General features: G+C 38.8%; 1 protein-coding gene across 2 annotated transcripts in view; it reads right to left on the bottom strand.

Annotated features, from left to right (window-relative positions):
- Nucleotides 1-862: 862 nt before the first annotated feature.
- Nucleotides 863-14621, bottom strand: part of Grm7 (glutamate metabotropic receptor 7) — an 839293-nt gene continuing 825534 nt past the window's right edge. For both annotated transcript variants that reach the window (XM_015494953.2, XM_015494954.2), the window contains one exon: nt 863-2060. Coding sequence is in view for 1 of the 2 variants with exons in the window: in XM_015494954.2 (XP_015350440.1) it covers nt 2011-2060 (50 nt within the window). In the remaining variant the exon portion in view is untranslated. The remainder of the gene's footprint in view (nt 2061-14621) is intronic.

The raw sequence follows: 14621 nt of genomic DNA, 5'->3' as shown, positions 1-14621 counted from the left end.
CGATTTGCATTCTTCCTGTGGTGCATTGGCTGTGTTGGCTGAAGGGTGTTTAAGGAAGAGAGTAAACTGGGAAATCCATTTTATTTTCTTTAGCCTACCATCAAAATTAATTTTCTAGTCTCTGTAAACATGTTGCTTTGGCCAAGGGATCCTAGAGACAGCAGGAGGAGTTTGGCAGGTGCCAAAGGTGGAAAGCAGTTGCAAGTTTTATTAGTCATGGTAGAAAATGAAGGACCCATCTAACATGGACCAACCTGCTCACCATATACATCATGTTGGTTGTCTTTAGAAACCATATTCTTTGCTTGACTTTTGGTGAAAAAAAAAAAAAAAAAAAGTGTGTCTTTTCAAGAAATTGCCACCAGACAGCAGTTTATTTAAGTTAATATTTCTTCTTTATTTTCTCCTTCCTCTGTCATTTTGGATGTTTTTGATAGAAAATACACTGAGTTAATATTTTAATGTTGTCAGGTCTTAACTCCAATTTTGAAGAAGCCAGGCATGGAGGTGTGTGTGCCTGTAATTTCAGCTGCTCAGAGGCTGAGGCAGGAGGATTGTGAGTTTTAGGCCGGCCTGGGCAACCTAGCAAGACTCTTGTCTTAAAAAAAAGACTGGGGATGTAGCTTAGTGGTATAGCACAAACAAACAAATGGGCTTTGCAGTTGATCATTTTCTAGGAGTTAAAGTAGCCCAAAGTAGCACCTCTGGATTTTAATACATATTTCAGACATGGCTGTGGCTGTGACTTACGAAGTGTTACTTTGACCAGGTTGGTTGTCCCTAGTGCTACCTAGCTTGAGACTTGAAATAAACTATAACTAAAAGGGGGAAAAAACAACTAAAATATTTATTGCAGAAAATAAAAAAGTTAACCAAAGTATTTTATTGATACATTCTTAGACAATACCACGGAATTGAAAGAGAATGGAAAGAGGGAATTTTCCAGCAAGGGTTTTTTTTTTTTTTTTTCTTCTTTTTTTCCACTAAATTGGCACATAAGCAGCAAGATTAACGAAAGTACTTATTACAAACAGTAGAAAACATACATGCTTTTTTTTTTTAAGTCCTTATCACACTGGTCAGTCATAATGGGGCATGAACAAAACCTCAAGACATGAAAAATCCATATTTCTTTCCTTCAAATCGCATAATTATTAAAATTATTGCAAAATATCCATATACCTTAATTAAAATAACAAAAGAGAACAGAAATACAAATATCAAACATAAATTATTAACATGTACTGTAAAATACATTACTGGCATGCATTCCAAGGACCAAGACCTTATGCCATTGAGCCAATGCTTTCTTTTCATGTCACCTATCATGTACCACAGATAGGTGGGATTTACTTTCTCAGCACAGTTTTTGGTCTTTAAATATCTTTTTTGTCTTAAAAAAAATAACGTGATTTGCAGTGGTACTATAATCATAACCATATAGTCACGTACAGATGTATGTGTGTCTTTGTCTGCCGAGATCTTTTTAAAATTTTAATCATTTTAAAAAAATTTCCCAAACATTCCACCATCTGAGAGGGCAGGGCTCTATGAAACAGGGCATTCGGAAACAAACAATGAACCGAGGTACGACATCAGATGGCAAAGTGCAAAAGTCCTCACAAACTGTACAGAAAAATTTCAAAACCTTGCAGCCCGGAAGTGCATACGTAGAAAGACCAGTCAGCCCCCAAGTCGGTCCTGTGGCTCTCCATTGCATCCTAAAGAGCCAGGGTGGGACTTGAGTCTCAACTCTCCCTCTGGTAGGGAAGGTCCACAATTCAAGCCGAGTTGGCAGTGCTAATGCCAGTGACTTATTAAGCCAAGATAAAGTAAGGGTATTTCAGAAAGCAGCTGTTTAGGACACTGGATCCTCTAACATTGGTCTCCTGGCCGGGGAAGCTCCTCTGGTGATGGAAGCGGGCAGGACCAAAAGAGTCCTATGCCAGGTTGGGTGACAGAATAACTGAGGGCCTCTTCTTCCTCCATGGTTCCAAAGGATGGAACAAGTTAGATAACCAGGTTATTATAACTGACATACTTCTTTTTTGCAGCAGGGCCTGGGGAAAATAAATGGAAAGAGTAAGTGTTGGCAGTGACCTTATTTGCAAAAGAGGAGGTGGAGCTAGAACTGTGGGCAATTGTGGTGCAAAGTTAAGGCTGTGGGGAACACACACACAACTTTGGATTTTTCTATTTCTTTGGCTTTGTCCACTAAAATCAGCAGTTCTCAGAGATACTCAAACTATTGAGGTTCTTTTTTCGAGATGTCTTCAGCCACTTCCTTTTTAATCTGTAAGTGGTGTAGTATATATATCAGTGATTGTAACACTTCCTAATTGCCTAAGCTTGCAGGATCCACCCATGTTACACCAAATTTCATCAGGTGATCTTCTCTCAGACATTTGCATGGTAGAGGTCTGTCTTGGGTCATTAGAATTAATTTGTCTAGAGATGAGGTCACCCAGAGTGCTTTCTTATTCACAGACTCAAATGACTATAAGAGTGACTTATAATGTTGTCATTGCTAGGTTGTAAATGGTAATTTGCACAAGTATTTCCATTAAGGTTTGATGTTCTCGTTAATGTGCCAGGTAGGTCAATATTCACAGTCCCCATATGTTTTCTTGACATTTAGAACAAATTATTTTCCCACTTGGCACAGTGACTCTAGGATTCTCTTTCACTCACTGATCCTAGTTCTCAGTACCACTGAATGGAATGTCCATGGCAGGATGTGTTCTTGGTTCACTAAATCTCAGTAGTTCTGCATCACCTTCTGCTAAACCCAAAGTAACTGTCGTGTATCATTTACTTGTAGCTTATTTCGCTTACTCTAGTAGGTTCTAAATAACATTCAGTAGAGAAGGAGCAAGACTTGTTCCCAGAACTCATAGATAGCTCAGGAATTCATATGTGAATTTAGAGGAACTTGGAAGCAGCATTAATATACTGGGACACAGTTTGTATCTGATCTTTGAGTAGTGCATCTGGCATGGTATAGATGTGTATATGCATATATTTGTTTTCCAAAATACTGTGTATGGGGTGTGTGTATGTGTGTATACTGATTTTATTTTCTGGGCTCAAAATTAGTTTAAAATTAGAATTGTCTCCCTCTGAGGAATTCCAATTGGAGAACTCATTTCTCTGTTATATCACATTGATTCACTAAAAGGAGAAATAGAATTTTATGAAATTAAGGGTCTCCTGAAAAATATGGTCATGAGACTCCATTTATGATGTGTCTTCACTTGGTGGACATTTGGGCTCAGCCTCAGTAAGACCCAGGTTCTTCTGAGAAGGTCCCTGAGGTCCCAGCAGCATTCATGGTCTTCAGCAATGTGCTTGTTTGGGGTATGAGGAGGAAAATTTAAGGAATTTTTATTTTCAGTGTCACAACTAAAATATCTCATCTGAACATGAGCGCCTTGTCAAACACCACCTGCTGATTATCCTCAGACCAAAGAAAAAATGAGCAGAAACCTCAGTAACTTGTACTCACCCAAGTATATTAGACCACCTCTATTGTGTAATAAATGAAGATTGTTTGCTGGATAAGCATAACTGTCTAGTGAAACAAAAAACAAATATAATTGCAGGTGCTCAAATAGGTTATTAAACCCTAAGGATGAGTTTTCACACACACACACACACACACACACACACACACACACACAAAAAAAGTTTAGAAAGCATTGTCCCTGCACTGTAAAGCAGAGTACTGCTTTAGATTAAGATCAATATGAAGTTATCTTTCAAAAAAAACTTAGAAATGATGTTTTGCAGAACAGAATAGCACTCCCAGATGCTTTGCCTGGGTCATAGTCTCTGATAGCGTAGAGAGAAGGTCCTGTTTTACCTGGGAAGATTCCAAAGGTCCGAGAGACTAGTGTTCCAGAAATGGGTTGTTCGATGCTTGAGTCTGGACTTCCCTCTTCACCCCATGACAGGAATCTCAAGCTGCCACTATACTCAGCTGCCATAGGTTCCCATCCAATTCCTTCCCCTACCTAAGGTGTGGTTAGCATAGTGCCAAGATGCTGAACTTCTCAGAGACTTTATAAAATTGGGAAAAGAATTTTTACCCTATTGATAGGTAGAATGTTCAAATTATTCCTGTTTCTCATGGGGGAGTATAATGTACAAATGGGTTTTGAGTTACAAATTTCTTTGCCAAATGATAAGCCTAAATGTTTGCTTTCTTTGCAAAATTGCCTAGGAATATTGCAGCAAAATTATAATGAAGTTCATGTAGCTCCTAGAATGGCAATTATGTGCTTTTCACAGCAATGTCCAGTGTATTATAATATTTATTTTTAAACCATCTGGTCTTATGAGTAAATAAACGAAGTGCCTATGGTGTCTAATAATTTCATTTATTTGGATAGTTAAGTAGTTTATGGTCCAGGAAAGAAAATGGCTTAGCTCAAATAGTTGTCCAGTGAAATACTTGTTAGGAAAATAGTTTCATTTTAACATAGAGTTTTTTTTTGTTTTGTTGTTTTTGTTCTTTTATTTGGCTTATAAAGTTAAGTTATAGATTTTAAGAAAGAACAGGAGTAGATGGCATTGTCCTTACTGAAGTTTTTAAACTTGTCTATACCTATAGTTCACAAAGGAAGATATCTTAGAGAGCCAAAGCTTACCCATGAGCTAGGGCCAATGACACTGGTTTTTGTAAAGTATTACTGATGCACATCTGCTACCTGTGGAAGGTGAGGCAGTCCAGCTCATTCTCAGTGTCACAAGCAACCCTCAGTTTGACATGAAGTTCAGCAAGTTACTTGTTTCTTCAATTGTCTCACAAAAATTTCTCAAAGTGTTTTGTGGAACATTGGTAAACCACATTAAAAGAAGTATAGGGAAAAAATAACAATGGAAAAGAGAAAGAGTCTCACAAATATTATGCTGGAAAAGCACTGAACAAATAAAATGAATGGAACTCTTTCCTCTACCCCACTTTTATTTCTTTATTTTGTATATAATAAGGAATATGTTAGCTAAAGAAATAAGATAAATAAAGCTCAGTGTTCGGAATTTTATTATTTCGAAAACTATGTAGAAATATGTTTAAAACTATGTAGAAATATGTTTAAAGCAATCAAACTTCCATTAAAGTTAAAAAAAAATTCACATCCCTGAATATAACACATGCAAATTCATGGGCATTTTTGCTTCAAATGTGCCACCCCCCTCATAGGAAATGCCTATAGTTAAGGCCCTCCCTCCCTTGCCAACCCTTCCCTTGTCTGCTCCCTCCCCATTGCTACTGCCACTGCATCTATTGTTCCCCTTGAACTATAGGCAGTATTGTTTAATGAGTTTTGACCAGTTTAAAACATTGTTATTCTATGCATATTCATTTATAACTATTTTTCATATAGTAAGATTTATTTATATTGATTTGGTTAACCATTACTATATAGTATTTCCATATCATTGTGGCAAAAATCTTTGTAACTTTTTTTTTATTTGATGGACTTTGCTGTCCAGTTTTCTTTCATAACAAACAATACTGAAGTAGAAGATAGCTAGAAAATATCATTAACAATGTTAAGTGACAAGTATGAGCCAGGAGAAAAAATAAATGCCATATATTTAGATGACGAAGAATGGCTATCCAAATTTGCACAAATGAATAAGTGATAGAATCTAATTTTTAAAAAATTTGTTAAATTTATAACTCGGTGTCTGGAAGATGAGGAAGTACAACTAATTGAAAAATGCTCAATATCATCATTTAGAGAAATGAAAATTAAAACAATATGGTAGCATTTTGTACCCATGACATCAATGAATTGATTGTATTTTGAGAAGGTGAAAAAGAGGGAACTCGTAGGTCACAGTGGTAGGCATGATGACTGATAATATAATCATACAAGAGTGCCATGTGAAAAGATTTAGAAAATCTGAAGATAAGCATCCTATTGGCTTGGCAATTTCACTTCCACATTATACTTGAGGCATTTCTTCCATAGGTGCACAGGGACATGTGTATGACTTACCAGAGCTTTCAATATAATGACATGCTGTGCTCAGAATGTAAAAATGCAAAGCAGGCCAAGTGAAAGATACTAAAGAATAATATGAATGAAGTAGAAAATGTGCACACTGTGTCAGAAGTTGTGATCATGGTGGGAGGCTTTCTCAGCAGGCAAATGCTCCATTTTCAGAAGAGGAGCCAGACTTTTGTATTTTTATATAAAAGTTCGTTTTTTACTTGGCCATCCAAATAAAAAGGTATTTGGGGGGCACTATTAAGTGTTGGGCTCAGTATTAGGGTTTTTAGTAGATGGTTTTCAATCAAATTAAAACATACAGCAAGGAAGATACAAAAGCAAAAAATTACATGGAGTCTATAGGCTGTGAGTTTGCAGCTGGTATTCTCTGCACTGTTTCCCAAATGTATTTGAATCTGTGGCACCCTGCCCCCCGCACACACACCTGTTTTAGTGAATCCCTTGGCAGTGTACAGAAACATAATTTTGGAAATGCATGGTGATATTTCTTAGATCTTAATCCTACCTGTTACTTTGGTATGTTGTTAATTTGTTGTAAAACTCAACAAATGTGGAAATACTGGCTTGTTGCCTGCTGAAACTTGTTTGGGAGTGACTCTTGAAGCCATCCTAAGCTCTCTGCCATTTTAACTGTCCTCTTTAACTGCTGCTTCCTTACCAAACCATTTGTCCAACTTGCTGTTTACCTGTGAATATTTCAACTGAGAGGGATTCTTAATATTATCCTTTGCAGTTAGTAAAAGAAATACTTTCTGTGTGTGACTTCTGTGTTTCCTGCCTATTCATTTCATTTGTAAACTGCCCCTAGCCTGTGGCTTAATGGCAAAGGAGACATTTACCTTCAACTGTTAATTCTCATTCCAGATTAAAAAAAAAAAAAAAACTAGTCAACTTGCAGTATTTTGTGAAGAAAAAGCAATTTGTTTTCTAATCTTGCCCCTACATTCTTTTTTTTTTTTTAAATAATTACTTTGAGTAGCACATTACTCAGTCAAAAAAGTAAAAAAGATGCAAAGCTGAACAAGAAAGAACAGCATGATTACCAAAATAATGAGGCAGACATGGGATGTGGCTCTGAGTTACATTGCCTGCTTAGCATGCCTAAGGCCCTGGGTCTGATGCCCAGCACAGGGGGACAAGAAAAGGTGTTCATGATGACAGCAGTTCAACTCTGAACTAGAAACTTCCTCCTCCCTGATTCACATCCCAGCTCCTTGGAGAATTCTAGACAGTTTATCCTTAAGCTTACTAACTAGACTTCACGACACCAGGAACTTGGTGTAGGAGTAGAATATTATCAGTCAGGGAAAGAATTCAGTATTCCAAATTACCCTGAGTTCCAACCCAATTGTAAAACTCCAAATTCTGGGTATCTGTCGACCTCTGCAACCATCTATGGAAGCAGATATTACTCAACACCTCTTAAATGTCATTCATTCTAATAGATGACAATAAGACTTTTTAAAAAATATTTTTTAGTTGTTGATGGACCTTTATTTTATTCATTTATTTATATAAATGACAGCTCGGTCTCAGCAGTGCTGAGAATCAAACCCAGGGCCTCACACATGCCAGGTAAGGGCTCTACCACTGAGCCACAGTCCAGCCCATAATAAGACAGACTCTCAGCCCACAGCTGTTGGTTCACTTCTCATTCATCATATACTTAGATTACTAACAGACATTTCTGTAGGACTACCACGTGTCATCAGCAAGTGGTGGAAATTTCCTTTATTTTTTCTACTTACTACAGTAAGGATAAGGTATGAATCGCAGACCACCCTTACATAGAGAAGAAATCCCAAAGCAAAACTTGGCATTTTTCAACCATGCTGAATGAGGGGGGCAGACCAGTGGATGGTGGGGCAGCCCAGCTGCAAGGACCAGCTTACCATCTTTGCAGACAGTAGTGATCCAATTCAAGAGAATGGAGAAGGAACAATCTAGAAAGCTTTGGGGAGGGGGGTGGAACATGTCACATGCTTCCTTACTTTCAAGTAGGGACACAGAAGGCAGTCAGAGTTGGGATGGAACCTTTGCGACAGGACAGAAAATGATCCCACTCCTGTGAGAAGTGCTTAGAGACGAGCTGTCAGGGCAGGTGGGAGTCCTGGACAGAGTGTCCTGCCTCATCCTGGCGGGCTTGTCAGGAGGTATTTGATTGAGTGCTGCAGCAGGAACAGCGTAAGGAGGAGGCAGAGCAATGGAAACGGAGGCTATACTTCCACAGGGAGGCTGGGTATAGCATCATTGTGCTGGAATTCAAGGTCAGGGGGGCCCGTGGGGCCAAGTGAATTACTTCAGTGTATATGAATGTTTTCATACCAAATTCAGGGCACTGGAAATGAGTGAACAAGTTGATATTCCTCTGGTAGTTTAGGTTCGTATTGGAGTTTCTCCTAACAGTCCTTTCATGCTGAGTTAAAGCCCAAGTTCTCAGTGGCCACAGGGAACCTTTTAGATTGAAAAAAGATCCTTAGACTTGTCCGTTCCATCCCTACAATGCTCTTTTCTACCTTTTCTCTTCTTGGATTACCTGATCAGTTTTCCAGGCTCAGTTTCCCTCCTATTTCTTCCTTGTACTGACTACAAGGAGAGTGACCCTCTGGTTCCTTCTGGATGTAATGGAATTGTAGGAGTCCGAACAATAGTCTTTTATTTTTTGTCTGTCGATGCTTAGGAAATGTGCTGAATATTTGTTGAAAATGTGGCTAGATGAGCTTTGGTTTTCTATAGCCATTGTTGTCTCTGGGGGAGATTTTAGAAATGAACAGGACAAAAAAACTTGGGACTTGGTGGGGTTTGGTACCTTCCTCTGACCCCTTCTCAGTATCCTCCTTGGTGCCACTGTGTACAAACTGAAGCATGAATGTAACTTCTCAGATTTCATTTGTAACTTTTAAACTGTAACATTCCTTATTCCTCTATCGGCATTCAAGCAGGGCTGGAACAGCTTGGTTACAATTGAGAAATCAATTTTCAATTCCACTCCCCAAAAGAGTAAATGAACATTCTAGTGTTTCTTTAAAAAAAAAAAAAATCTCATTTGTACTTTTAAGATGCAAAGCGTCAAGCAGAGGTTTACATGGTTCTTAGATGATGCATCTGAAGCAAATACAGTCCTTCTCTCAAAATATCTTTAAGCTTGGCTGAGTTCAAATCTGGGTAATTTAAGGCTGTATATGGGTTGCTTTCAAAAGAAAAAGAGATGCAGTAAATTATTATATCAGAGAAGCTACTTTTTTCTTGTTATGCACTTTGCCTGGGCATTGAAAAGCTTTGTGCATCTTGCAGTTTTATATATTATAGATGTGAGCATTCTGGAGCGTATTATGGATGCAGTGCAATAATGCATTCAAGATTGAAGCGGTGCACCAAAGTCTGTCTTAAGGCTAATGTTACAAATAAGGCAATAGTGATGAAATAGTAGCAGAGGAATACTTAGTGTTGCTGGAAGAAAAGCTCTTGCTGAATTCCAGGCCTTGGTATTTGGGCTCAGGAGATTTACAGTCAGTTTCTTTATTCCTTTATATATCATCCAAATTTATTAAGAGCTCAGAGGGTGTTAGTGAGCTTGGCTATAAAGCAGGGGCATAAAGATAGAAACATTGTCTATCCTGGTACAACAAGCATTTATTGAGCAGCTACTCTGTGTCAGATATGGTTTTAGACCCTTCTTCCACGAGAATTTTCTCCATGAGTGACACTTCAGTACTTAGGAGCCATTTTAAAGGGCAAAGCCACCACCAAAGTGCACCAAAGAACAGGTAATAAATTGAGAAAAGGATGCTTATTCACGTATGAGCAGAAATACAAGGGCAGAGTCTCACTTTGTTTGGCCTCAGCTGGGAGAGTGTGCACAGAGCAACTCCAGTATTTTGCTGCTCTACACATTTCTGTGAATGACTGCAAGAGCCCTGCAAGCATTGATTTTAGAATTAAAAATAAACTTCAGGGGGCTGAGGTTGTGGCTCAGTGGTAAGCACTCGCTTAGCACGTGCGAGGAACTGGGTTCGATCCTCAGTACCACATAAAAATAAATAAGTAAAAGAAAGGTAGTTTATCTTACTACAACTGAAAAACATATTAAAAAATAAATAAACTTCAGGGAATAGGAGTGAGTTGGCGAATTTCCAAATACAGAATCATGGAACCAGAAGAATCATTTGTGTTGTGGTTGTTGTCAATCACAAACATAAAAGATGAGAGACTAGAGGGGAGGTGGGGAAGGACCTCATCAGAAGAGAGGAGGTTTGAGCAGAGTTTGGCAGGAGGTGAAAGAGAAGCCATGCAAATCCTAGGCTCACAGAGTATATGTAGGTCCAATACCTGGAAGTTGAATGACCAGAGACTGGAACAGGTGAGTGAGCAGAAAGAGTAATACAGTATACATGGAGGAAGAGTCAAAAGTGAATAAAAGTGTCTGAGGAACTCCGAAAATGTCTCAAAGAGGAGAGAGTATTGAACTGTTTTATTATTTTTGTTGTTGTACTGGGAAAGAATCCAGGACCTTATGCATACTAGGCAAGCACTCTACCACTGAGCTACAACTCTAGCCCTTTTTACTTGTTGTTGAAACAGTCTTGCTGAGTTGCTGAGGCTGACCTCAAACTTGAGCTCCTTCTGCCTCAACCTTCTGAGTCACTGGGATTACAGGCATGGGCCACTGTATCTGCTTATTGAACCACTTCTTGAGCAGTAGATTGTGGACATTCTTCAGGCCTCCATAGTTGTTAAAGAAACAGGTATGCAAGAACATTCTAGATGGGAATACCACATTGGCAAAGGTGTGCTCCTTGAAAAATCATGAATAAGTTGATGTTTGAGTACAAAATTTATGTGGAAGAGAGAAAGAAAATTTTAAAATGCTGGAAAAGAGACTGCTAGGGAGATCCATTTCAGATGGTCAGGGGCATTTTCTGCTGCATACAGGTATTGGGATGTACTGTGAGAGAGCTTCACCAGTATTTGAGTTTTCCAATAACAGCCTGGGGATGGATTGGAAATGGGGATGTACCTGAGGATAGCAATCACCAGAAAGGAGATCAGCCGTATGTTGATGGAACAGTTAGGACTGCTTGCAATACATGGATTCCCAGTTGGAATTACAGTGGGGCTCTTAGGCTCTTGAGGCCATGCTCATGCAGAAGCATCCTTGAGATTTCCCCCCCACCCCTGTACCAGGGGGTTGGACCCATTTTTTTTTTTTTAACCACTGAGCCACATCCCCAGCCCTTTTAGTTTTTACTTTGAGATAGGGTCTTGCTGAATTGCTAAGGGCTTTGCTAAGTTGCTAGATTTGAACTCACACTCCTCCTGACTCAGCCTCCCGAGCTGCTGGAATTATAAGCCTGAGCCACTATGCCTGGCTCATTGGTTTGATTTTAATGTGGAAAGGGATATTTGCATGATGACAGTTGAGTTTTTTCAAGCACAATGCCCCCCACCCCTTTCTTTTTGAGAACTAGTCTGTTTTGCCCACACTGGTCTCATGTGCTCCTCCTGGTTCAGCCTCTTTTGTCCTGGGACTACTGTTATGTGCCACCAGCTTCATTGCCTCTTGTTTTGGCTGCACATTTCAGCGGGCTAGATGAGACTCAGAGAAAGGGAAGCCAGAGAAGCCATCTGAGCTAGAAAAAAAGTGAAGGAAGCAACTTTCCTTCCATTTTTGAGATCCTGTCCCTGGAAGATGGTAGGGTTGGTATATAGTACTAATAATAGAAGTCAGAGAGAACTTTGCTAATATAAAGTAAATGTCTTCCAAGTTTTAAATATGGGTTGCTGGGGACACACAGGGAACCAGACATGTTGCTGTCTTTAAGGAACTCACAGTCTAAAAGGCCTGAATCCTCTGGGCTAAATGGGTATCGGGTGTAAAGCTTGAAAGTAATATCTTATACATAATCTTAGTGTAAAAGTGAACAGTCCTCAATTAGACGTGGAAATAATATGTTGATCTATATGGTTGAATCTTGTGGTGATAATGTTTTCTTCTTATAGTTAAATATTAATCTGTTGGTTTATTTAACCACAAACACTTTATAATCAAAGAAATTAAAATGGAGACAACAGTGAACTGCAGGGTATTTTTGTTTTTTAGGTAAATACTTTTAATTGAAAATAGTATGCATAATAACAATAGGAATAATAAGAATGTTTAAAAAGAAATGAATTTATATACATAAAGATTTGTGAAGATGTGCAGTATTATGTATAATTTTAAAGTATAATGTCTAACACTGGAAGGTTATTAAGTTCTTTTTGTGGGGCATACTTGGGATTGAACCCAGTGGCACTTTACCACTGAGTTTTATCCCCAGCTCTTTTTTATCTTTTATTTGAGACAGAGTCTAGCTAAGTTGCTGAGGCTGGCCTGGGACTTAACAATATTCTTGCATCAACCTCCCAAGTCACTGGGATTATAGGTGTGCACCACAGTGCCTGGCTATTGAATCTATTTTAATCCTTTTTTTAACACTGCATTTAAAAATCTATGGAAACATTTGGGCTGGGAATATGTGTGTTAGTGGTACAACATTTGCCTAGCATGTATGAGGCCCTGAAGATGATGGTTAAAACTGTGGACCAGCATGGAAACTGATAATGTTTAGTACAAAAGAACAGGTCACAAAATCAAGAGTGCTGTAAGAGTAAAACTGCTTCAGAAGTCAAAGAAAACCAACTTTGAAAGAGGACAGGTCTATTTCAGCTTGGGGTTTTGGAATTCTGATCCATGGTCGCTTGGTCCTATTGCCTGTGACACTGGTGAGGCAGTGCATCATGGTGAGAGCATGTGTTAAAAACAGAGCTGGGAGGAAAAAGATACTGGAAGGGGACAAGGTCCCAGTATCCCCTTCCAGGACACACCCCCAGCAACCTAACTTCCTTACACCTCTGAAAGGGTCCACCACATCTCAATAGTGCCACATGCTGGGGGATCAAACTTTTGACATATAGGGACTTGGGAACATTTCAGGTCCACACCAGCAATTTAATCATATAGATATGTTGATATAGATGTGTGTATATGTGTGGTGGGGGGAGGGATGAGCAAAATATTAATAAATGGTGATTTTATACAAAGAATTGGGGTGGGGTGTTCCTCATTTTAATATACATGCATATTTTAAACTTATGGTAATAAAAAGTTGGTAGAGATTTATAGTGCTTTATCAGGGTAATCGAATTATAGTCATTTTAGTGTTTAAGCTAAATTTCGTATAATGTTGCTTTTTTATATTGTAATTAGTGTATATGTCTTTTGTTTTGTTTTGTTTTATAACAAGTCATTTAGCAAGACACAGGTAGGTGCCCATGACCATCCTTCATACCTGAGCAGCCACAATTTTTCCCTTCATTTTCAACCTTTCTCTAGGATAGAGAGAACTTCTTGTGCATTCTGTAGTTTCTTTTGAGGACTGTCTTATGCAATCTACTCCGTCTAATTTTTCTTCATGTTTTTATTAGTATAACCCACTCCTGAGTAAATACCATTATAGGAACTGATCCATTATTAATTATAGGGTAAGCATTTCTTCCAGGCTTTTTATTAGGGGAAAAAAAAAAAGCTCTGAGAAATTTGTTAAGACCTTCCTTTTTTATCTACATGGATTGTGTGTGTATCCACATCATGTAATAAATGGCTCCCTAAAGTATTTTCTGAAACGTGTGTGTTGAATCCACTACTGGAAGTCTATGAGAGACACTCTCTTTTCCCCAATGTTAGGGAGGAAATAGTTTTAGAAATTAAACACTAATTAATTAAGTTAATTCAGCTGTTTTAGGGTTTTGGCTTTTAAACCATGCCAGTCATCAAATCTATTCTCAGAGGGAGAGAGTGCTGGGATTGATTGGTAATGTCTGTCAGAAGTCAAGAGTGCTTGCTAGGTAATAGGCTAATCTGGTCTAAGTCTTGCTTCTCTAAGGGCATTTTATCTACAAGATCCACTTAGTCCCTGGCTGGAAGCCAGGTGGGCTTACCTCTCTACAGAAGTCCAGCTTCCTTCACACAGAGAATTATCATTGATATGCAGTGACAGGTAGAGGCAGAAATGCAAATACCATGGCCTGGGTTAGAAGGATAATGGATGCCTACTAAGAGACAGGTCTCTTCCAATCCAAGTCTTTTCCGTGTGCGTGTGCATGTGCACGTGTGCGCATACGCACTCATGTGCAATGACTTAAGAGTTTATTTATTCAAAGGAATGTGGCTCAAGATTGAGAAAATGTAGAAGTGGAAGAATCAGGAAAATAATTGTAAGTCAGGCCCCAAAGATCATGTAGAGAGAGTTACAAAAACCATGCCAGAAGTACATGCAGGAGAGGAAAAGAGGTGGGGGGTGGGGGCAGAGCCTCTCTGACTCTAGGTTGACAGTGTTCTGGAACATTCTTCCTCCCTTTCCCTAGATAGTCCTAAAGGTGGCTTCTTCTCTTTGTTAGATTTTTCAATTTTTTTTCCCCATCTTGGTGCTGGGGATGGAACCCATGGCCTCACTAAAGTTAGGAAAGTGCCATACCACTCAGCTACACCCCCACGTTTCAGTTTGAATGTCTCTTCCTTGGAGGTCTTTCTTAATCCCCTCTAAAAAACTGACTCCC

The sequence above is a fragment of the Marmota marmota genome, unplaced genomic scaffold (genome assembly GCF_001458135.2).
Source record: "Marmota marmota marmota unplaced genomic scaffold, marMar, whole genome shotgun sequence".
NCBI classification, from domain to species: Eukaryota; Metazoa; Chordata; class Mammalia; order Rodentia; family Sciuridae; genus Marmota; species Marmota marmota.
Note: the sequence above shows the minus strand (reverse complement) of the source record. Positions and strands in the feature narration are given on the sequence as shown.